At 39.8% G+C, this 24167-nt stretch overlaps 1 protein-coding gene across 1 annotated transcript in view; it reads left to right on the top strand.

Annotated features, from left to right (window-relative positions):
- The first annotated feature begins 1418 nt into the window (after positions 1–1418).
- The window catches only part of LOC141963289 (IgGFc-binding protein-like), an 80170-nt gene continuing 57421 nt past the window's right edge, over positions 1419–24167 (top strand). Inside the window, exons 1-6 of the mRNA XM_074912483.1 lie at positions 1419–1565; positions 14997–15146; positions 17763–17844; positions 20852–21096; positions 22422–22705; positions 23354–23631. Coding sequence (XP_074768584.1) covers positions 1419–1565; positions 14997–15146; positions 17763–17844; positions 20852–21096; positions 22422–22705; positions 23354–23631 — 1186 coding nt within the window. The remainder of the gene's footprint in view (positions 1566–14996; positions 15147–17762; positions 17845–20851; positions 21097–22421; positions 22706–23353; positions 23632–24167) is intronic.

Genomic DNA, 24167 nt, shown 5'->3' with positions numbered 1-24167 from the left:
ACCTCAGAGTATGTCTCTTCCATATTGAGACTAGTTTTTACCACAGATTTCAGGAAGGGCTATTGATTTGGGATTCTCCCATGCCAAGGACCCTACCTTGACATACCTGGAAATGCTGAAAAATATTTAAGATGCCTAAACTGCACCTTCCATCACTTTCAGGTTTGAATGACTAGAGGACCTCTGTTCAGCCCCTACTCTGCTCCATTAACCGGAGGACCAGACAACTCCTAAACTTTCCTTTACACCATGCTCTCAGTTATGCATTATCAAAGGGCACCATTTAAGATAGTCATACTACTGTAAAGGATTCCTTTCATCTTTGTACTTTCTACAGCTGCAATCTGAGGCAATTAAAGAACATGACTCAGGACATGTCTACACAATGCAGAGCAGTGTGAGGATTTACAGCTACCACTGCTTCATCCCATAGCAGAATTTGCCCTGACTCACAGGAATCATTACAAAAAATGAGATTATGTACAGATTCCAGAGCTGAGACTTCTGTTACAATAGTTTGGATCTTTCAAGGTACCAGAGATTATGTTAACTAACTGGAAAGAATTAAAATATTTTTATGCATGGACAAACATTTAAGAGGTGCCCTTTTGTAGTGCCTAGTAAAAGGCTGCCTAAAAGACCAACAGATACCTGGTAGAGATTGAAAGCCTTCTATTTTAAAATGTCAGGTGATCAGGACATTTCACTTCTACTGTCCAGCTTAAAATTACCCTGAAGAAGCTTGGTTTTCAGAGGCCATCAGGAGCTCAGAACTTGAGTGTCTTGAAATTGAGGCAGTCAGAACAACTACTTACTTTTGAGAATTTGATCAGTTAAAAGAAGAACTCTGCTGCTGTCATCTGTTACTAATAATATAACCAAACTGAACACTTTGGAACAATACTTTCCATAGGATTATGAGTCTCACACTTGGTTTTTCTGGTGTACTCCAAGCAGAACACAGGTCATTTGAAAGAAACTTGCTCCAAAAGAGACAAAAATTCTATTTGGTCTGTATTTTAAAATTCTAGTGAACTTTTCCTTATTAGAGGCTAGTACTCTCTCCCTTTAAAAAAAAAAAAAAAAAAAAAAAAGGGGCTTATAATTTGCTTGTGGGGGAAGTGCATTTAGCAAAACAGTGCTTTTGACACCATGTCTGTTCAACTTCATGAAGAATCAGACTTCTGGCCAAAATACAGTTTGGTCAGATCCCTACAACTGAATTTCCTTTTCTGGTTGCATTAAGTGCATGCAGCACGCTCCAGACCAACTGTATGTGAACAAAGCCTCATTTACCCAGCACCAAGGTATTGCTAGGGACTAAACAGGTAAATTACGAGGAACCAGATCTGGCATCCTGATTCTTCTTCACTGTCAAGCTGCTGCCGCAATACCACTGGGCACAGACAGGTAGGAGAATGACCGTGTCCAGTTCAGATCTGGACACAGAGCCATGTGAAAAGCATATTGGAACAGAGACCAGTGTGGCAGTAGGAAAGGAAACCAAGCTGCAAGGAGCAGGAGTTGGAAATATGACTGTGGAGAAACTGCAAAAACAGAACCAGGTGAGGTAGACAGATCTTGGGGAGAGAGCAAGAAAAATGCCTGTGGGGTTATAAATCCAAGAAGTGAGAACACTATCTGGGAGAGGAGTCTGGAACCAGTGAGATGACAGGAAGGAGCAGCCTGGGGCAGAGTGAAGGGAAGGGCAGGATGGCTCAGGCAGACAGAAAGTGGAAGCAAGCACTGTGCTCTGCTGTGCTCTGCTCCTAGAAAGCAGCAGCAAAAGCGATGGCAGAGTGAGTAGATCATCTGCAAGTATTCAAACAGCTGAAGTGTGAGGAGCTAACAAAAGCCACTGGTAATGCCATGAGGCAGCTGAGCTAATGAGCCCCACCTCATTGGTAACTTCAAGGTACCATTACAAACCTGAGGAAGTACTTCTCTTTTAAGTGTCCTCTAACAAGAAAATTATTCCATCACATGCAAACAAACCAAAGAAACCTTACACCTTTATACAATTTATAGAATCCAAGACTCAGTAATTTCATAATGACAGAATTCCAAACTATCTTTCCTACTTCCTTTACTTTGGTCTTATTCTCTGTAGGCATTATGACATTTAAGTTCATTTATCTAACAATATATGTTTTTCAATATTTTAACCTTCTTCTACCTATTCTTTTTCACATCATTTTCATCAGGTTTCTTGAAACTTCGACTCCAGACTAAAATAGCACACTCCAAATGAGCAAAAATGCTTAGTTGACTATAGCTTCCATAGCTGACTCAGAATTTCACCCTCAAATCAGATCAGACCTTCTGTTTATGATATTGAATTCTACTGATTTCTCACTGTGAACACATGATCTTTCGGAAAACGTTTGTCATGCTATCTTCCTTCAAGCATAGCCTGTATTTTGGTTACAGAAATACAACTGTGTATTTGCCTTAAGTAAATGTGCATGATATTACAAGTGCTACAGATCTCTGTACCACTGTTCTATAGTCTTCCTTATCTAATATATCCATAAATCTGTGTCACCTGCACACCTCATCAGTCATGATTTTATGGCTTCTTCCACATTATTGCTCGGAATATTAAACAGCATACACCCAAGAACTGAGCGTAAACTACACACCCAGACTGTGATAATCCCTTGTTTATAGTTACACTCTGGGTTTAGCAAATAATTGAGCTGGTAAAGGAACTCCTCAAGAATTAAAAGTTTTTCCCCAAAAAACATTCTGCATAGCACACATACATGTGCTTTGTTAGAGGATTTGATTTAGTTCAAACTCTACTGGCTGCCAGGCAGGAACCATGTAAAATACCTATACTTAAAATGTTTATTCAGGTACTCATAGCATGTGAATGATCATGCAAAAAAATATTAGTTGTCAGACCTACAGAAGCAGGGTGTCTCTTTGAGTAAATCCCTAGATATCTTTTCTACAGCCTAAGGCATCAGAAAGTCTTTAATTAAAGGACCACAGCTCAGTTCAACAGTGGCCATCATCTGCAGCACTGGGATTATCCAGGCATTAGTGCAGAGTGGCCCTAACGGCTGCCCCCTCACCATGCTCTTACCCTTGTTTCATTTTAGGCAGCCTCCTCAGTGTCTGGTTGGTCTCCAGAGATAGCAGAGGTGACAAAAATGATCAGGAATAGCATCAAACAAGTAGACTAGAGAAATTCTTGTCTCTCCTCTGTTACTGTCCACAGTTTTGGTGCCAGGGTATTCTACTCCATGGATTTTGCTTCAGACTATTAAAGAGATGAAGTCATTTGTGAAATTCAGCCCTAAAATTTGGAGGAAAGAGAAGAAAGGACTGTGAACAGGTGTGAAAACAAAAATGTCTGCCAAACATTAAGAAGATTTATCCTTAGTTTTGTAACATTCCGGAGCTGGAGTCTGCAAAATGTCCAAGAAAGCTCAAAAGCACTTGAGGCTTTGGCTAGGCTCACTGAGATCACTGAGATCAACAGGGCAAAACACAGGCCTGTCCAATAATGTTCTTAAATGTCTCATTGAACCAGATCTGAAAGGAAAAAAAAGATTGGACTCAGTCTTGTCCAGTCTCAGGAGGTTAATCAAAAGGTAAAAGTCATGACAGCTGGCTGTTTGACCTAATTTTTGAAAACTACTCAAGCTTTTCAGGCCTATGCAAATCTAATACTGACATTTAAATCTAGAGGGACAACAGAAACAATAATTCTTTTCTCATTTTACTCATTTTGTCTGCAGATATCAAAACAGTTGACAACTTTGCACAAACATCAAGATGAAGCGGCTTGTGATGAAGAGCTAATTCAGCAGGTACACATAGAGGAGCAGAGACTGGACTCCATCCAGTTATCCACTGGGCCATGCTGTCATGGTGCATATCAAAGTTCACTCTTTTAAACACCAGGTGTGGTTGAAGGAAGAAATCACTACCACAGTCATTGATCAGCACTGATTTCCCCACAGACTAAAATCAGACTAGACACCAGAAACGAAACTAAAGAGTGACTCCAACACAAACGGAAAATTGCTGCGGTGTTACTGTACAACCTCCGGCTCACATAAGCCCCATAGAGGACTCTATAATCGATCAGTAAAACAATCTCAACCTGGAGAATCTCCTCCTGTGAGGAGACAGGTGGTGTGAGACACTGGGGTCCTTCCCACCATGGCTTCCATCCAGGTACCAGTCTCTTCCTCTTCACTGTCAGCAGGGCACACGCCACCAGCCCCCTGACTGGCCGCAGCATGGGCCCCTCATGCACCAGCTCCTGAGCCAGCTGGAACAAACTTTGGCCAGCCCAGGGCAGTTCCTGACCCCTGGGCTGAGGCATGAGCCTACATGTGGGGGTCAAGATGAAGCCCCTTGAGGGGAACCCCATGAGGGGATGTCTGGGGCTATGGGGGCAGGCCAGGACACCAGCCTGCAGGGCTGAAATGGGGCTGCTGGGCCCATGGGCAGGGGTTGTGGTTAGAGACCTCAAGTGAAGCTGATCGGGGCTGGTGAGATCTCTTTATGCACTCTGTACCCTCACATTATGCTCAGCACAGATTGTCTTGCTTTTTAGTTCATGTTTTAAGTACCACAACTTAACTCCCTACTTACCACCAGCTTCTGTTACCCACATCTCTGTCACAGGACTCAGCCTGCTGACAGGCACAGGGGTGTCCTTAACAAAGGCCAGCTGTCCCAGTGCTTTACCATCACCTCACTAAAAGCACATTTGCATTTACAAAAGCCAGGGGAGGCCTGGCAGTGTCTCAGGTACTTGCCTTCCAGGGAGAAAGCCTCACCCTACAGTTTTTTCTTTCCTAGATGACTGACACAATGCCATTTAACCAACACAATGCCTTCAGGGTTGCTTATCTGACTGTTTAACCATAGCCTCCATCACTGCTAGTGTTTTACTTTGGTGAAACTTTGGTGTTTTGCAAAACAGGTGAGTGGTCTTAGTCCCTGAACAAACAGGGTAATTTCACTCACATTTTTCCTGCTCATTTCCTGTCAAAAATTCAATACCTCCTGCGCCAGAAAGACGGGCTGACTCACGTTGGATGTGAGAGTCCAAGGTACAAGAGCTCATTCTGCAGAACGGGTGTTTGAGATAAAGGAAAGTATGGGTATATCCTCTTCACTCTGTGACCTCTGGCAAGTCCTGTCGCCTTATGCTGTTGCACAATGGGAAATGAAACCTGAGCCTGGGGAAAAATTTTCAGAAATAAGGGGCAAACCCATGTGGCTTCACTGAGTGAATGCGACTGGAGTAATTTACTGCACCTGGTATTTTGAACACAGCAGTCTAGAAACCTGTTCCTAGCAGTCTGCATGCAGAGAGAGCCTAGAGCAATGCTTTACAGCCTGTGCTTGCTTAAAAGATTCTTCTATTATTGTATTATTTTCTTCATTTTATTCCTCTTCTGGATTTACATGTTAACACAAGGCAATAGAAGAACTGTGGGATAAAATGAAAGCTATTTTCCATGGTAAAATCTTAACTGACTAGTAAACTTAATTTTATTTAGGGTTTTTACATAAAGCTTTTCTCACAGATTATCCTCTTCAGTGTTCTTTGTATAGCAGGCCTAGAATAAAGAGAATTTGCCAGGACTTGAGGGTGTCACATGCTCCATCCCTAAAAGCTTATTCAAAACTACAGGGAAGGTTTCAGGTTTGCCTCTCTTGGAAGCCCTGTACTTATAGTATTAACAGTGTGAAGGGAACTGCCTCTGCTTCTGTTTCCCAGCTTTTCTCAGATGTTTCTCTACCACTGTTAATTCTCTCTTTTTGACCCTAGTCTTAAGAAATTATTTTCATAAACCTAAACTTGTGGAGTTAAGTGGGTATTTTTGACTCAGATAGTGTTTTACTTAAAAACAAAAAAAGGGAGAGAAGCATAATTCTTTGAAAAACTGAAAACATAACCTGATGGTGACCTGGAGGCTTGGAGCTCTTAGGGCAGTGGAGAAAAAGCAGAGACATGATCTTTGTGATTATTAAGCCATCACAAGATTATTTCTGAAGCCTAACATGAATTTTCAACAGCTACAGTTTTAAGTCCTGCTCATGGCACAGATGCACTATGTACTATCCAGGTAAATCTTGTTGGTTTGGCTGTCAAACAAAGGCCTGTCTGCTCTGTATTTTGTTATTCCCTGTTAGAGCACATTTACAGGCATTTCTGCATGCATTCCTGAATGCAGGTATGAAGAGAAGCTCATTTCATGATGGGCATATATTACTAATTATATTAAAAAGTCTTCATAACAAAGGTGGTCAAACATGGGAATCAGAGAGGGACCCAGAGAGGTCATGGTATTTCCATTGTGATTGGACAAGACCTGGACCAATTTAATATAATTTTGAAGTTACTTAGCCTTTAAGTAGGGTATGAACCAGGTGACTTTGAGTTCCCTTCCTCCTTTAATTATTGTATGATTCTGTAATTTGTACGTATGTCGTGGGCCCATCCAGCTGGGAAATGTTGGCTGATATAATTCTAGATGAATCAAAACATTGCCATAGTTTTACTCGTACAATTACACACGTGGGCATACTATCCTGAAATGAAGTTAGAATATTCTGGTATTATTGATCTACTTTGGAAACTATAGTATTATTGTTCAATTTCCCTATGCACAAGAAAAGAAGGGAGAAGGAAGATGTGGCAGATGTATCTGTTCTCAGTGAGGCATCACTGCAGGGGTCCAGTGAAAATGTTTTCCAGTTCTGCATTAAGTATGCAAAGGTTGCTTATTTCTGTAGAAGCTTCTGTATTTCTGGGGTCATATACAATTTTAGTATAATGGCAATATATATTTTATCTTTCTGAATCATGTTAATAGCCACTCATCTCCTTACTCTTATCAGTATATCATGAATCAGTGATGCTCAGCAAGAACTGGATGTCTGATGAATCACTGACTTTGTTGGCAATGGGTTTGGCATCTCTGTTTCCAAGATCTATTTGCTTCCTAGGTTTGGTGTTCATTTCCCAGGTCACATCCTCCACTCAGGCTCGCTCTTTAAGCAGTGAGAGGCTACACTGCCACCCCCTTCTACCTACTAAAGTCTGAAATAACATATACAGAGGCTTTCCTCTTGGGTCCATATCCACTGCTGTGGGCACTCTTTCTCAATAGTTTATATCATATTTAAAGGTTGAAAGATCATATCTTAATTTATAACATAAAAGCAATTTATATACATGTGTTCCTTTTGATAACCAATATTTCACTTTATAGCAGCATGCTAGTTAGCATTCTTCATCTTTTATCTATATGTGTTTGATTATCCATGACTTTAAGATTCAGTGGCAAGCAGGGAAGCTTGGAGGTCTGAAATGTGTGTTTGAATTTTGACCATGAGAACCCAAACCGAAGCATTTTAGCTGGATCAGAATACAATTATGATTTTTAGAATGTCACACTTTGAGCAGACTCAATCTGATAGAAAAAGTTATCCAACTGTCATTGTTTTTTGGAAAAGGAAATCACAGTCATATACTAAAAAAAATCACCTCCTGTAGTCAGCTGTATTTCCTAAACTTTGTTCACACAAATTTTTATGCATATGCAAACACAGCCAGATGCCATCTAGAATCCTAAATGCTTTACTGATAAAGAACTTCGCTTAACTCCTGAGACAGAAGCCTTGTTTTCCTGTCTAGCTCAAAACTCAAGCACTCCTTTATAAACACAGTTCACTTCAAAGCAAACAGCAGAATGCAGATCTCTCACTCTGAACCTGTCAATGACACAAGTGATCTCTATTTCAGTTTAGCTCGTTTCAGATGTAGAGCTTGTAGAACGAAGTACAAATAGTGATGCATTTCACAAGCTTCATACTTTGCTGGGGTCCAGCGTGGGTTTAGTTCGCGATCTGGGGACAGAATGAGCAACAGGTTAACTTTCCTGTCTCTCTCCACTTGTAAAAGCAGCAGGAGCTGCCAAACTGAGACTTCTTTTAGTTCAGCTCAGTCACCTCTCAGTGGGTTTTCCCGGAGCCTGGGCGGTGAGGTGTTTGTGATCTACTTAATGGAGAGCACTACATAGCTCCAGTAGTCATGGGAAGTGTAGGATTTATATCAGAAAAGGCCATATAAATAGATGTTGACAAGTTTCTTCATTTTTAAGTAATTTATAATTGTACATCTCTATATATTTATATAAAAAGGAAATTGTACTAGGAATTTTTGTGAAGAAACTGTAATTGATTTAATAGCTTAATTGCAGAAACCATTGGATATCTGGAGGGTTCTCTTTCTGTAAGAAGTGACCATACCTTAGGACTATACCTTGAGACGAAGGAGCCTTATCCAGGAGATAACAGATTGGAGAAGTCATCCTTCCTGAAACCACCAGGAAGCAGCAAGAGGTTTGCAGTATTACTCAGGAGAGCAGGAATTGGGTTGGAAGGCAAAGAACTGCACTAATGCATTTGGGATCTGTTGAAAAAATCAACCAAGCACAAACAGCTATTTAAAATGGGGTTCAAGTAAGTGAAAGGCTTGCTCATATTAGAGTGCTGAGGACAGGAGAGACAACTTCAGTATTCATTAAGCCAAGCCTGAGAGGAGTCCCTTTTGTTTACACTAGAATGAACTAGTACCAACATCACCAACTTTTACACTAGAATATTGGATTTGAAACAGTGCAAGGGAGAATCAGACCTTTGCAGTAGTCTAAATCCTTTATCTCAGTCGGTAGCTTGGTTTTACAAACCCATTGATGGAAATAAAAGCCACCACTCTGCCTCTGAAAGAAACATGCGTTTGTTGTGTATTGTAGATCCAAGCCAATAAATATAAAATACATCAAGGTGCAGATATGAGATTGCTGAACTCTGGGAGCCAGCAGCAGTTGATTAGATTATCACTGTATAAAAAACCCAACCCTACATAAGGAAGGCAGTTAAAGAGATAAACATCAGCAGTTTCTTCTTGCCAGAGATCTGCTTCCAAAATAAATTTTCAAAGCTGTCTTTTATATCTCATCTATTATTGGCAGACTTGGAAAAATTTCCTGGATTTTATGAACTGATTTACTAATCTCATGATTGCAAGTGTAGCACCCCAAAATTAAGAAGAAAGTAGTTTTACCTATGATGGTCTTTGCTTTATTCAAATATCCATTGGGATGCCAGATTAGTCAGGAGGAATGTTATGTTCTTTACCTTGGTATGCTGGAAATGAAATACATTGTGATGTATTTCAACTCAAAGATAAGAAAGGAAGGATTTAATAGCTACAATTTCAGTAATACATTATCCATATAGTACACATTTGTAAGCATCTACTAAACTCGTGAACATTACCTTGAAAATGCACTTCTTTTAGGTCACAGTAGAAGAGTACTATTTGCATGCTGGAATTTTGTCCATAGGCAATGGACAACTGAAAATACTGACCGAAAACTGCTATCTTTCTCCTTCTGTTAGCTCTGCACTGTTCAAAACATAAGAAAGGGAATGAAATTTTAATCTGACACCTGCACTTAATAAGAATGCTACATTCCATTTTCAAAATCATTACAGCTCTCAGTCCAGGAAAAAGATAGCTTGAATTTCAAATTAAAGCTTCAATTTGGAGAGCCAGCAGTTAGAAAAACAACCTCAGCTTGTGCTCAACAGAGCACAAGTGCACTTTACTCATCAAAGAAACATCCATTTATTTTCTACCAACAGAGATTTTTTGTGTACTTCCTCTTCAGCCTATCAAAGCATGTTACTCAACAGAGCAAAGGTGGGATTAGCTGCACTTCTGTATAATCTAAATTTAGCTGGTTATGGATTTATGGGTGCTGATTGTTTGTTTCATAACTGCTTAGTGAAGGTTTACCAGAGCAGTGACTTGGGGGCAGCTCCAACAAGAGTCCAGCATAGACAGATTTCTGAAGCAGTGCCTTCTCACACACAAAGTCAGTAAAGCTGAGTGGAGCCCAGAGGGCACTGGGGTTCCAGAAACAGTGACAGAGGTATTACATGCTGCAAAAGCTGACTCAGTCATTTGTTGGGACAGAGGAAGAACTTAATTATTACCTGAATAGAAAGAACAGAGGGAACCTTTTACTCACGCAAATTGTACCAATTTAACTAAAGTTGATGTAAAAAACCAATGTGATTAAATCTATGCAAAGTCCAATGAGATACATTTGTATTGTCTGAAAATCAGACAGAGATGTTTAGTTTTTATGTGCAAATTCACTGAACCTGACATATTCCAAATTAAGAGAACCTGCACAGAATTCTGCCATTTAATCCAATTAAAATTTCTTCTAGATATAGCCTCAGACAGAATAGGCCCTGGGATATACATGTGCTGCAAGTGCCTCTCAAAGACATCAGCATTTCATACCAGCCAGTCACCTCTCTGCTCTGTGCTAGGCAGCAGTATAGCAGTCTCCTGTAGTGTCTCTATGAGGCTCAACTAACGCCAAACCCATGGCTTAGGAGGAAGACGTTTTGTATAATTTTCCCCATTCTTCAAGCTTGCCAAGCTCCGTGGCTTTCTGCTGATTACACCACAGACTGAGCATTAGCAACACGGTGAAGTGCAATTGCTATTCATCAGAGAACACTTGGATTCAAGAAAATGGAATAACCAGATTTAGATACTTGAGGACAATTGCAATGCTAGAATAACTGCACAGCAAAAGCTGCACTAGACAGCACTCACTAGAATGGATGAACTGCTGAATTTGCTTCTTTTACTGTTTGATTTGTCTTGTTTGGGACAATTTTTTTTTGGTTGTGTCTTCATTGTGCTGTCCCTTTGCAAGGATATCAGGCTGATTGTCTCCTGGAAAATATAACTTAATCCTGCAAAAATTAAGGGAGTCTTCTCAAGAGTTCTTTTCTGACTGCTAGCCAGAAATGAAGTTGTATGCAGTATTATGTCTGTCCTTTTGAGAATGTTGTATGTCATGCTGTTTAGCCCTACTACCAATAGCCCTACTATTGGTATCTTCTGCAGATTTTATGTGGAAAATCTGTTTGTGTCACCTAAAGGCAATTTGTTCCAATGAGTAGCTCCAGTGTGCCTTGTCAACAGGCAGCAGGTGAGGAGAATTTCTAATGCTGGCTGCAGATGGGGCGGGATCTGGTGACTAGTTTCAAATAGTAACACAGCAGTACAGAGCACTAGGAAGCCAGTCATAGGGGTTAGCTGTCAGGTGTGCACCACTTGCATCCTTGGTTTAAGGCAGAGTAAAACATCACTTGTTTAGAAGATTGTCTGCAAATGCCCTCCCTTGGAAAGAATTTTAGCTTCACTGTATTAGAAATGAAGAACTCTTCTTCTTCTTCAGGTTGCAGTCCAGAACAGTATTTTAAACAAATGGCAGTGTCACCCAGGCACCTTTCAGAGGTACAAAGCATGCAGATGGAGAAGAGAAATAGTAGGCCTGTGAGGTGATCAGTTTGGTTGTCAGGAATGTAGGATACTGTCACATCCCACTGGAATCAAATGGTGAGTAATTCCCTTGTCATCCTTTCCATATGTAAAAGAGATTATGAATATTTTTCCCCCCTGAAAAGCCCTAATCAGTACTTCAGCTCACCTTTCACAGGGTACCTGAGCTGGCAGTAAAGAGAGTGACAGTGGCAGAAAAGGTCACACAGCATGACTGGAGAGCATGCCATGTTCTACTGACAGGAGCGTTCATGGTGCTGCAGTGCCTCATATTTGCCGTGGGTGAGGAGGGGTCAAAGACCGCGCATCATCTGAATGGATGGATTCGCCAGAGGGTTGCTTTCTTTCCAAGATGGATTCGCATCTCCTGTCAGAATCACACAGAGCAGCATCAGATTAATGAGGAATCCATAAACTGTCTGCAGAAAGAAAGCATGTGCATACATGGGAGGCCCCTTGCCACCCCTTACAGTGCTAAGGACAGCTGTTGCCCAGATTACCACTTGCTGGACCAGCATCTCAGCAGCCCTGCCGAAAATGCAGCGTGCTCAGTGCAACTTTTGTCTGCAGGTGACTTGTATTCTGCCCCTCACACTGAGCTCTCCTCAGCCAAACTGGAAAAGTGTGGTCAGTGGCTTTATGAAGGGAATGAATCTCCTTTGTGTTTAAATCACAGAAATCCTCTTCACTGTTTACTGATAAGCAAAAATACACACATTTTCATAGGAAAGGATTTTTGCTGGAGATGGATGATTATCAGTCAAGTGAACATCCACCCTCTGGCTTCGGAGGTGCTTGTGTGGGGCATGAGCCAGTGGCAGAATGCAGCCCCAGGCCTGGTGTCAACACATCAGTTAACATCTAACTTGAAATATGTTTGCGTTCCTGCTTAGACTCCCTTGATCCTTCCTTATTTCTCTTGCTTCTGTAAGCAGCCTCCTCAGTTATTTGTACATGGCAAGTGAAAATATTTTGTGCTGAGCAGGGGAAAGGGAATTGAAGAAATTCCAGACTGAAATTATGAAGCCTTAATGACCTTAATCATTGGAATATAGTAAAAAAGGGAAAATGGTTATAACTTTTCCAGAAAGCCCCAGTCCCAGAGACATCCTCCTTTTAGACAAAAAAAGAGCCATGGTCTAGGTTTTCCAGGCAATGCAAGGAAACACTGTACACTTTCTGATGCTTCTTTGGTTCTCATCACTCATGAAATCCAGGTGAAGTAGGGAATTTGGCTGCCTTTGAGCCATTTCTTTGTAGAACCCAGTGCAAAAGAACAGAACAGCAAAGGCCCAAGTGGCAGTGGGAATGATCCACCTGCTTTTTCTGTGCCAGCAACCAACAGAGACTTCACTGCAGATCAGAAAATGATCCTTTTATTTTTAAGCAGGGACAATATGGCAGCAATAATATTTCAGCAAGTTCCTGAATTGTGCCCATGACAACATGACTGTTGTGAGTAAATTGAAAGTTTGTTATCTACTCTGCTGAATACTAGTTTCAGAAAGGGAGAAAATTCAGTCAATATGAGAAATCTCATACACTAGCAGTGAAAGCTGGGCAGGAGTTTTAAAATTAAGAAAGTTGTCTTGCTATCATTGTCAGAAAAAAATCCTTTTAAAATTGCAGACTTTTAAAATATACAACAGCAGCAACAAAAATTGCCAAAATCAAATCAATTTCTTCAGCAAAGAACGAAAGGTGTCAAAGCAAGTGACACAGAATATGAGCTTGCAGTTCATACGTGCTTTTCTCAAGGTAGATAACCCAGGGAACATAACTGGTACACGGTTGGACAGATTTTCATAATCAGCTCCACCCTCTGGTCAATATATTCTTCTGTTTCACTGTAGGTTGTCCTCATTTCCTCCTTGCTGAGTACAGCTGGTGAATTACTATGCAAACTGTACCACACAGAAGACTTAACTCTGTCTTCTAGCATGGGGACCCCCTGGCACTTGAAATACACGTTAATTTTATTCTGTATTTCCGTGCTGAATACCACAGGGTAAGTAGCACAGTACTGGATGTAGCTTAATTTAGGAAGCTTGGTTGTTAATGATAAATATAATTTCTTCACTTTTTAAATGTGGAATGTCGTACAATTGAACAATGTCATTTTTTAAAAGAAGAAATAATTGAATTTTGTTGTTGCCTAATTCTGCACTAGCTCCTGTCTGTGAGAGAAATCTGCAACACATGGATTTCTAATGGCACAGCTTTTTATATAACCTTTTAAAGTAACTGCAGTAGTTATAAAACACCTTTGACTCTGAATATACTTACAGTAACCTTTGCCTTAGGACTTGCCCGATGTGTAACAGTTCAAAGACAGCACTGAATAGAGACCAAGTGGAAACTTGTCACAGCTTTCCCTTTCTCATGGAAAAAGAAATCCCAGAAGGAACAGTGAAGAAAATTTTCTTACTTTATCTGTCTTCACATTTCTCTTTCCTCGTTAACCTTAGCTCAGTCTGTTTTCCAGTTGCTTGCTGTATTTCATTGATGAAATGATTGTGTGATATTTGCTCCTAATCTCCCAGGTTTCTCCAAATGTTATGCTTAGATTTTGAGGGGTAGTGGGGACATTTACTGTGATGCATTCACTAAGGACAATATATATTCTCTATATTGTGTCAAGTACAGTAAGAATAATTAAGGATGGGGCACCACAGACACTGGAACTGAACCCTGGCTCCTGAAACTGTGGACCACTGTCAGACTATGTCAAGAACTACTACTATAGACTTGCAGTCCTGGAAATCCGTTGCCTATGCAAAACACCCAAAGAGCGGAGCCATTTATGCTGTGATCTGTGGTGGGACTTTAGTCTTGTGTCAACTCATCTCTGCAGGACTTGGTAGCACCACAAGGACAATGCATTTTTAACTGCTTTTGTTCTGCAGCATTTTCAGGGTAAATTAGAAGAGCTGGATGAGAGGACAGCTTTGTGTCATGAGAGATTTTCAGGAGTTAAAGGAAATATATAGCTTTCCAAGAAATAAGTTACACACTAAACTAGTTTGCTGTCTTTTACACACTTTGTTTTGCAACAGTGGGGATGACAATGCCATGAGCAAGTTAATAGCAACTATTTGCTATTATTCTGATATTGTCTGAGCTGAGCTGCATCCATCTAGCCCTTCTGTAGCTCCCTGTACCTAGAAAAGCTGGTCTTCTTTCAGTTCAGGGGGATACAGAGCACAGGATCCTTCCACACTACATGAAATGAACATATCCCACCTTTGACTCACTCTCAGAGGTTTATCATGAAGAAGTACATATGGGAGGAGAAAGAGTCAGACATGGATGAAATCCTAGATCTATTCAGTTATTCAGTGAAAGACCCAAAGACATGTGCTGAGGTCCCAACATTCTTTCTTACACAGTTTTTGAGTCACTAATTCCACAAGGGCTTCACCGTGTTGTTTTTCTCCACAGGATCAGGCAAAGGCCAACTGGTGGCTTGAGAATATGGGATCCTGAAACAGGTAACTGCATGTCATTAGTGCTGTTAACATCCAGGGCAGATTTTGAACATACTAGCTGCTCTTTCTGACTTTCATGTGTTGTATTTCAGCTTACCTCACCAGATGTGATTTCAACAACAACTCAAGACCATTTTGTGACTGGACACAACCTTGCAATGTCAACCAGGGAATGTGGATACGAACCAAGCACGACACTCCGACTGATGGAACAGGTCCTGATGGAGACTATCCTGATGGAAGTAGGTGCTCTTGTTGATCCTGATGGAAGTTGTGGCATTGTTGATTGCCTTTTGAAGACAGCTTGGCTACCTTTATTTTTCTTTCTTTGAAAGAGAAAAGAGATTCATGAAGCCTTTTGAAATGTGTCAGTTTTGTTACATGATGTCACCTGTCTTTGATTTTTCACTATGTCAGTCCCAAGTAAATTAAACTGGGTTGCCCCATCATGGGTTGGAAATCCTTATCAGTGCATGGAAGTAGAAGAAAGTTAATTATATTATGCAGTGATGTCAAACAGATCATTAGTCAAGAAAGGTCGTGTGGCCAAATTACAGTGATAACAGTTAATGGCAATAAATGTAATGATCACTGTACTAGCACTAGATAATGTTCATGCTAGCAAAGTGTTACAAAATCAAATTTAAAATTAATGAATATCTTTAAAAACCTTGTCCTCAGCTACATGTGGTTGAAAACCTGGGGTCTAATGTGGTCATATCATCAAACAAGTGCTTAGTATGGCTCCATCTCTGAACTGCTATCCTTGCATTAGCAGATCCATTTATGGGGGATCAGTTTGCAGTCATACTGCTTTCTGTAATTATCTTGAGACTGAAAGGTCAGCTACTGTCAAATTTAGTAAGTGGATTAGAATAGTATTAGTTAGGATTTTTGCTAAATAATTTTCTGCATTTTCAGTATTTTGATAATAACATTTAAAATGGCCTCTTGAAAGAAGAAGTACTTTTAATTTGGTTTCACACAAAAAGTAATGTTTTGAGTAATGTTTTGCTTTTTGAATTGACACAGACCTTTTAATGTGACCACAAACTTTAAATGTGACTTACATTTTCTGGTCAACTAAAACATACAACTGAATGTTAGATATTATGTGTGGAGCTATACTTTCGCATATAGAAATGGTCTTTCATTTCTTTTTGATTCCTTTCCATAGTCAGATGGGACAGACTTGACTTTAACTGCACTGAGGAAATGTAGCTTTGATCTTTGCCCATGGGAGGTAAAACTTCAGCCCTAGTGAAGCAAAATATGATCTCATATTGAACCAATTCATACTAAAACCTTTCAAATTCTAAAAGAAATACTGTGAGTTTCTGAATTTCAAAACGTTTCCTTCCTTTTCATTATGTCAAACCTAAATATTTTGATGGAAATACCTACATTGCTTTCTATTCCTTCCATTTTGAGACAAAACCAAATGCTTACAAATCCCTTGTCTCATCTTAAGACCAAAATCTTTAGGAAAAAATATATCCCGCAAGAGAAGGTGTATAACAGATCACATTATGTTCCTTTGAAGAAAGAGGAAACTGAACATGGATCAGTGCGGCACCGTGTCTGGAGGTGCTGTCTCTTGAAAGAGGACTACCTCTTTATTTGTGATCCCAAAATAACTGTGTGTGATGGGATTTACTTGCTTTGCTCTCCAGCTCACATTCTAGTTTGGATAACTACATGGTGCTAACCGTTGCAATGTAAACTCCAAATGCCCTCTACTTTGCTTCTTTGCACTGCTAATGATGCCCTTGATTTTTTCCAGAGTTGGGTTGTACTTCAGTTTTAAATGACACCTAACAAGTTACAAAGATTCAACCATATTTTAATTTTTTTCACTCTGCAGAAGGCTATTTCATCTATCAAGAAGCAAGTAATCTGATCCCATTTGACACTAACAGGCTTGAGAGCCCAGATACTGTAGTTTCTGAAAAAATATGCATAGACTTCTGGTACTATATGTTTGGATCGGAAGACATGAATGAGCTGAGAGTGCTTATCCAAGACAGCACAGGAGAGTCTGTGGTGTGGAGTCGGAAGGGAAATCAGAGTGCCCTGTGGAAATATGGTGCCATCACTCATACTTTTCCAGCACAGAGAAAGATAAAGGTAATATATTTTCAGAATAAATTTCTTTGTACAGTATCAGTATTTGCTCTCCCCTTGCAGGCTGCAAAAGGTTGTGCATGTAATCTAGAAAAGATAACCAAGACGGGTTGACATAGCACTTAGGGATAGGGTGTAGCTGAGAAGGATCAGTGTTAGGTTAATGGTTGGACTAGGTGATCTTCAAGGTCTTTTCCAACCTAGATGATTCTGTGATTTGCTTGGTTTATATTTTTTAAATGTACTGGCCTCATGCTCTATGCCAATGAACTAAGAGAAGGAAAAAACAACCCCCTTGAGTTTTACTGGTGCTGATATTTAGGCGATAAAATATATTTAGTTTTATCTTTTTTTCCTTCATTCTCTCCTTCATTTTATGACAAAGTCAAGAACTATAGGTGCCTTAATAAAATGCAGGTTTGTCTGCTGTGAGCTAAGGTTTGAACATTGGGATGCTGCCTACATTGGCCTCTTCTGTAGAATCCAGACAACTAATTCTCATAAATCATCTATCAGTCAGCAAAATAGAGGACAATGTTTCTTGAACTCCTTACCTTATAACAGAAAATATATTTTAGGCTTCTGAGGGAAAGTAGGAAACCCGTTATAGCCTCAGCTTACTTGCTGCCTTTAGAGACAGAACAAAAAGAACATTTTGAACATATGCTAAGGGACACGGTCTCATATTTGCCCAAGCAACTCTGATGCAGTCATTCACTTTGTGTCCTGCCTAGGTAATTTTTGAGGCTGTCCGAGGACTGACAGAATATGGGGATACAGCACTGGACGACGTGAGAGTAAGGGATGGATCCTGTGGTAAGTCTGTGTTTGCACCTTAATGTATGCTCCTTCCTCATCTCTAAGTTGTTGACCATTACTCAATTCCATATAGAATATAGAAACTCCTCATAAATTCAAACCACAAAGAGAAATGGCAAAACTTTACAGCTCATTTTATTTGAATGTTACCTCTTTTGTTGGAGTTTCTTCCTAAATCTTTCCTCATTACCTCAAATGTTCCAACAAGTTATCCCCTTCTCTGCAAATATGACCATTTTCACGAGGTCCAGCAAACTTCACCTTCACTTCAAGTCTGAAGTGCATCTTTAAACCTAGCCAAGGCTATGCACATTGGTCTTGGATTCCAGACTAAATGCATTTTACAGCAAATCTCAGTTCATACGAGCTCAGCAAGTACACATCACTGCCATATGTCACAAAAAGAAATAATGGTGAGTCAATAAAGCTGAGTTGCACTGCCAACTTTGACTATGAATCAGCAGTCTGAGCTTGATCCCTGACCCTGTAGCAAATCAGTCAAGACTGGCGTAAGGTGTTGATGACTAGGATCTGGAAGTGAATTACAGTTTAATCCCATCGTTACTGACAAGTATGCAATACTTACAAAGTGTGAATTGAACAAGAAGCTTGCTCAAAACCACATAGAAAGCGTCATTAGTTCTTAACAGGCCTCACTGTCTGTGAAATGTTACTCATATAATGACAATAAAATGTTTTCAATTTCCACTAGCCAGGACAGAGATTTCCATTTAGGTCCACAACCTCATAATATATAATTTTCTTTAAAATTCTGTGAAAAATACTCGGGGCCGTTCTTTTTGAAGGTTAGGGAAAGATAGTTCTTCATTTTCGCAGGCATATTAGCACATGATTCAGCCACTGGATGGTGCACTAATGTAACTCCCAAAAGATAAGAAAAAAGTGCTCCTCCCTCTGTTCAGCTGTATGGCTACTAATATGAAGAAAATTAAGTGAATTATTAGGTCTGGTAAAAGCCAAAGTCCTCCCAATCTTTTTGTTTCTACAAGAATATTTGATTGAATAGATATTTTAATCAGTCTCATGAACAACTAAATATATGTTCATTTGTCACATGAAAAATTATCTTCCATGGCAACTTTATCAAGCAGGTTTTAGGTTATGATGTTTGACATTCATACTGTCATTTGCAGAACCTCTTCATCTTAGATCTCAAAGGACAATGATCTTAGGAGGTTTTCTTCTATTTTATGTCACAGCTCTACAGCAAAGTTAAAGCTCATTGGGAAGAATCCATTATGGAATACAGACATTTTCACCAATGGTGAAAGAGCAAAAAGAGCAATTCTCGGCTAGATACGCAAAATCTGCATTTACACTGGAGTAGGGAGCTGGATATGAAGAAATGGGTGTATAAGAAACAGATGAACAAGAAAACAGTGCATGCAAAGGAGCTGATCTCATTTTGCAGATAGGTTATTACAAAATATCTTCAGCTTTGAAGTTAGTGCTTATTAAGTGAACAGGACCATTTTGTGCAGAGATTTATCAGCATGCACTAGACTTCAACTTATGTGAAGTCTGTTGGCTTTTTCTAAATTATAATCATAAGTATCTTGCAAAACCCCCACATCCAGCTGATTTTGAATCACATGGTTAGCACAAAAGCAGTAGCATCATAGCATGCAGTTACTGCATCATTATTCAGAATTCTCTAACTTGTTCTCATAATTTTTTTTTTCTATATTACGACTTAATCCCTATAAATAAGGCCTCTAGCAGTGTCAGTAATACGGAAAACCAACTGCCTTACTTCATTTGGATGATTATACACCTATAGTTCCTCTATAACTAGGTTGGAAAGCATTGTTCTCCATGAAGCAATTCATCACTTAGTTACCTCCTTGTACACTGACTGCTGTTGCACACTCAGGCTACAGCATAGGGGTCACAAGGGTGAAATATGAGAGTACCTGAATGAAGAGAGTTGGTTTTTGTTCTGTAAAGGGTCAGGAGTGAAGTGCTCTGAAGGTTTTAGTTAGTCTATTGGATCTGAATCTCTGAAAGTACCGGTGAATGAACATGACGTCAAGAGAATATTCATCCTGGTGTTGCTAGATCACATGTACAAGTAACCAGGAGGACCACATCTTTTAGAAGATATCTTTGTGATGGACAAAGGATATTTGTTAGCAAGCAGAAGCAGGCAGGAGGGAAGGCTCCACAACACGACTGTTGTGTCTGTCAGTAGAAAGCTCTTACAACTCTCATGTTCCTAAGAAATAAATATCAAGAAGAAACAAAACTCTCTGATTAGAAACCGTGAGTGCCCTGAGAATTATTTGTTTCTGCTATATGGCATCTGCTGGCAGACTACTTACTCCCAGACCTGCCAACACTTGCAGACAGTATGCCCTTCATGCCTTAACATACACACCAGAGGGAGTCACATATCTGATTGTAAATACACTTCCAGCTCTAGAGAAGCATGTTGGCACAAGCTAACAATCAGATGAGCTTTCCTAAGTACTCAAAACATCCACACATCCTAATTTTTAAATATAGGCAGTTCCACTTGCTTCAGTGGAAAACTTCTAACCTTATGCTGGTGAAGAATAAGTGGAAATTCTGGTATGCTGGTGTGTAAGTAGCATTCACCCTCTAATGTTATAACATTGCATTACCTTGTCTTTTCTACTAACAGAAGCTGTCTCTACCCCTGTACCACCAACACCTACAACAACCGAATCTACACCACCTCCAGTGACAGGTAATTTTAGCACATAACACATGCTAGTCAGTGGGTTGTAGAAGGGCACCTACATTTTTTACTTCCAGTGCTCTTTCCTTGCTTCAGTGAATTTCTGTGGGTATCTCTCCATGACATTGCCTTATGCCATATAAATCTGCCTTTTCGGTTTCAGTTCTTCCATATGTAATCTATAAAATGGGGATGATTGTGTTTTTCCTCTGTACAGTGAGGTGGCTTTTCTGGATGTATCCATATGGAAATGAGTACATTATTCCCTTTTCCTGTCTCCAGAAGCAATTTGCAGTCTACACGGGGATCCTCACTATTACACGTTTGACAAGCAGCGTCATGACTTCATGGGCACCTGCACCTACACCCTCTCCAAGCTGTGCGAGAGCAACAGCTCGCTGCCCTACTTCAACGTGGAAGCAGCCAATGAGCACAGGGGAGGCAACACTCGTGTGTCTTATGTCCAATATGTGGACATTGATGTGTATGGCTACAGGATCAACCTGGGTAAAAACAGAGTTGTTAAGGTAGGATTTGAGCCCAGTATCTATCCTCAGTAACTCATTGTGAATGAAGAAATTGGTGTACAATGACTACAAATTTCCAGCTTGCATACAGTGTTTTTCAGAGGGCAGTCAGATCTTTAGGAGTAGTAGTAGTGTGGAGTTCTTAAACTTTGGAATTACAGGAATGAAAACATAGGCTAAAATTTTGTGTTGTCTTTCTAAAAGGTGGAATTAGAGCTGACACTCCAGATGGGGTTGGTGGGCTAGACTACTTTTCTAGCTTGCCCCCCATGCTCAAGCTTGGTCTGCACCAGGGAATAAAAAGGCCTTGTATTAACTGAATCCTGGTGGTGATTTCCCGATCCTTTATGGTAGTCTGTAAAGCTGCATGTTCATTCCTGATTTCTTGTTATTCCACATCACTGATAACTTCACTTAACACCTGGCATTTGCCATGAGGCAGAAACAGATAAAGTCCTAGAGTAACATTCTGATGACTCTCCTCACACTGATGGTGTCACTTGACCAGCTATTGTATTTTAAGGCTTCTTTATGACTTCTTTCCATAAAGGACCAAGACAGCAGACATGTTTGATTCAAACCGCTAGTAAATGAACAGGTCACCTTACTTCATTACCACCCTTCTTATAAGAAAATAGTACAGTGATTTATGTGACAGGAGATGAAGGTTTAAATGTATACCAAGATCTTTCCCATCTGATCTTAGAAACATAGTGAACTCATATATCCACATTTGTCTAACAGCTTCTCTTTCATACCTTTTCCCTGTATTTATTGTTTTTATTATATATATGTTTCTAAGTAAACCAAACTTTCTTACATATGTAATAAGAACAAAGCAGATACTAACAAGTAAATTTTAAATAAATTGAAAATTTTACTTGGACACTTACTTTCTATTGTCTGGCATTTCAAATGTGAAAATTAAAAGAGAAAGAAATAAAATGAAGATTTTTCAAGATTTGTCCTAAGTTGAAAATTTTCTGAGAATTCATTCTAACTACATTTTTTCTATCTTATAAAAAAATAGGTCTGTAAGCAGTTACTTGCAGACCATGCAAAGTCTTGGACTTTTGCCAGCTGGGTCTGGTTTACTAAGCTCACTTTGACCACACTTGGAAGCTACATAGCTATGTTACTGTGGCCTCAAGGCCCTAATGTGCCCATATACAACATTCATATTAAATAATACTTGACACAGTGTGAGTTCTTACTTCTCACTGAGCAAGTCCTGTGCTCAATATAGGAATGTGATCCAAGAGGGTCACTATTAAAAATACTTTTTTTGAAGTGATTATAATGATTGTCTTTCTCTGTGCCTGCAGGCTGATGGAGTCATCCAGGTGCTCCCTCTGACCTTGGCGCAGGGTGTCAGTATTGCCTTCAGTGGGCAGTATGTTGTGGTTACTACTGACTTTGGGCTGAATGTTAAGTTTGATGGAAATCACAGAGCAGAAATCACTCTTCCCAGTACCTATATGTCTAAAGTCTGTGGAATATGTGGAAATTATAATGGGCACAAAGCAGATGACTTTCTGAACCCTGATGGAGAGATGGAAGCAAACTCAGCCAGCCTTGGCAACAGTTGGCAGGTGTACAATGACTCCAGGTAGGACTCCAAATGGGACGTCAGGCCTTAGCTGTTGGTTATGCAATGATCAGTATTTTAAGAAACTGTTGTATGTGTGGCAAAAATGTTAGGCACATGGGATAAAATATATTCATGTTGGTGTACTTACCTTATCTATCTGTCTGGGTAAAGTTTCACAGCAAATTTAAGTGTGCTTAAAAAGAGAAAATTTGGATAAAACACTGCAGATGCCCACTAAGATTGCAGTTATTGTTATAGTATATTAATGCTAATAACTTGAAGATCTCGTTTGAACTCTTCTGAGATACTTTACTATTTCTCTTATAATTTCACAATATATTATGTAATAACTGTAGAGGTTTATTTTCAAATGCTTTTACTTTTTGTTTGCCCTTCTCATGGAGGTATCTTCCATGTAGAAAGCTTGACTTAAAAGAAAAGCAATATATATTTGGGCTGGTTTCAGGCCTCCCAAAGTTTATAAGGCTGAAATCATATTAAAATCTGAATTTCTATCCTAACTATTTGAAAAGCAGAGCTTTAAAACATGTCATGATTAATCTGGGGACACTCCTGTGTTTTTATTAGATGTAATTTGAAAAGCATCTTAGGTGCATACTAAGTTCATCGGTGAATTTTTCCACATCTTTTTTTTTTCCACACCAGGTGCTTGCCAGATGATGGCCATACTCCAAATTGCACTGCTGATGAAAAACATATGATCCAAAGCAATGAATACTGTGGTCTGATCACAGAACCCAATGGTCCATTCCAGAATTGCCACTCAGTAGTTGATCCACAAAGTTATTCTGAATCCTGCCAGTATGATCTCTGTGAACTTCATCTGAACAACGCAGCCCTCTGTCAAAACCTTCAGGCTTATGCGGACGTGTGCCAAGCTGCAGGAGTCCAGCTGACACCATGGAGAAATGCAACCTTCTGCCGTATGTATCAAAGATTACTGGAAATTACCACTTGTCAGGAAGATATAATTAGGAGTCTCTGAAGGCAGAGTATTGCAAGACACTGTTTTGAAATCATATAACAATCTGAACCTTGACTATCAGACTAAAGATTTCAGCATTAAATACAGTCCTCAGTTTGATTCCTTTGGGAAGATTCTAGTGAAAATAGTTGAACTGCTTCAGATGAAAGGAGAAAATACTGTCTACTCCATCTTAAAATAGAATTGGAGGCTTCTCCTTTGAATTCCTCTAATGTCCTTATATTTTTGTTCAGGTGTATTAAGTGTCTCAGGGACATGTGACTTAGAGGGGGGGGTTACCTTCTGAAAAAGCTACACCTAAACTTAAGTGTCTTTTAGAAAAAATATCTCATTTTGCACATGCTTAGTAGACATGTAAGAGTTTTACTGACCCTCCCTGCTGAGAGCCTGAGCTGCCTTCTCCTACACACCCAGCCTCTCTACCCTGCAGGGTGGCCAGGCACCCAGTTAACAGAAGGGAAGCTGTGTCTTCTC

The sequence above is a fragment of the Athene noctua genome, chromosome 8 (genome assembly GCF_965140245.1).
Source record: "Athene noctua chromosome 8, bAthNoc1.hap1.1, whole genome shotgun sequence".
In the NCBI taxonomy this organism is placed as follows: domain Eukaryota; kingdom Metazoa; phylum Chordata; class Aves; order Strigiformes; family Strigidae; genus Athene; species Athene noctua.
This window is presented reverse-complemented; position numbering and strand designations above follow the sequence as displayed.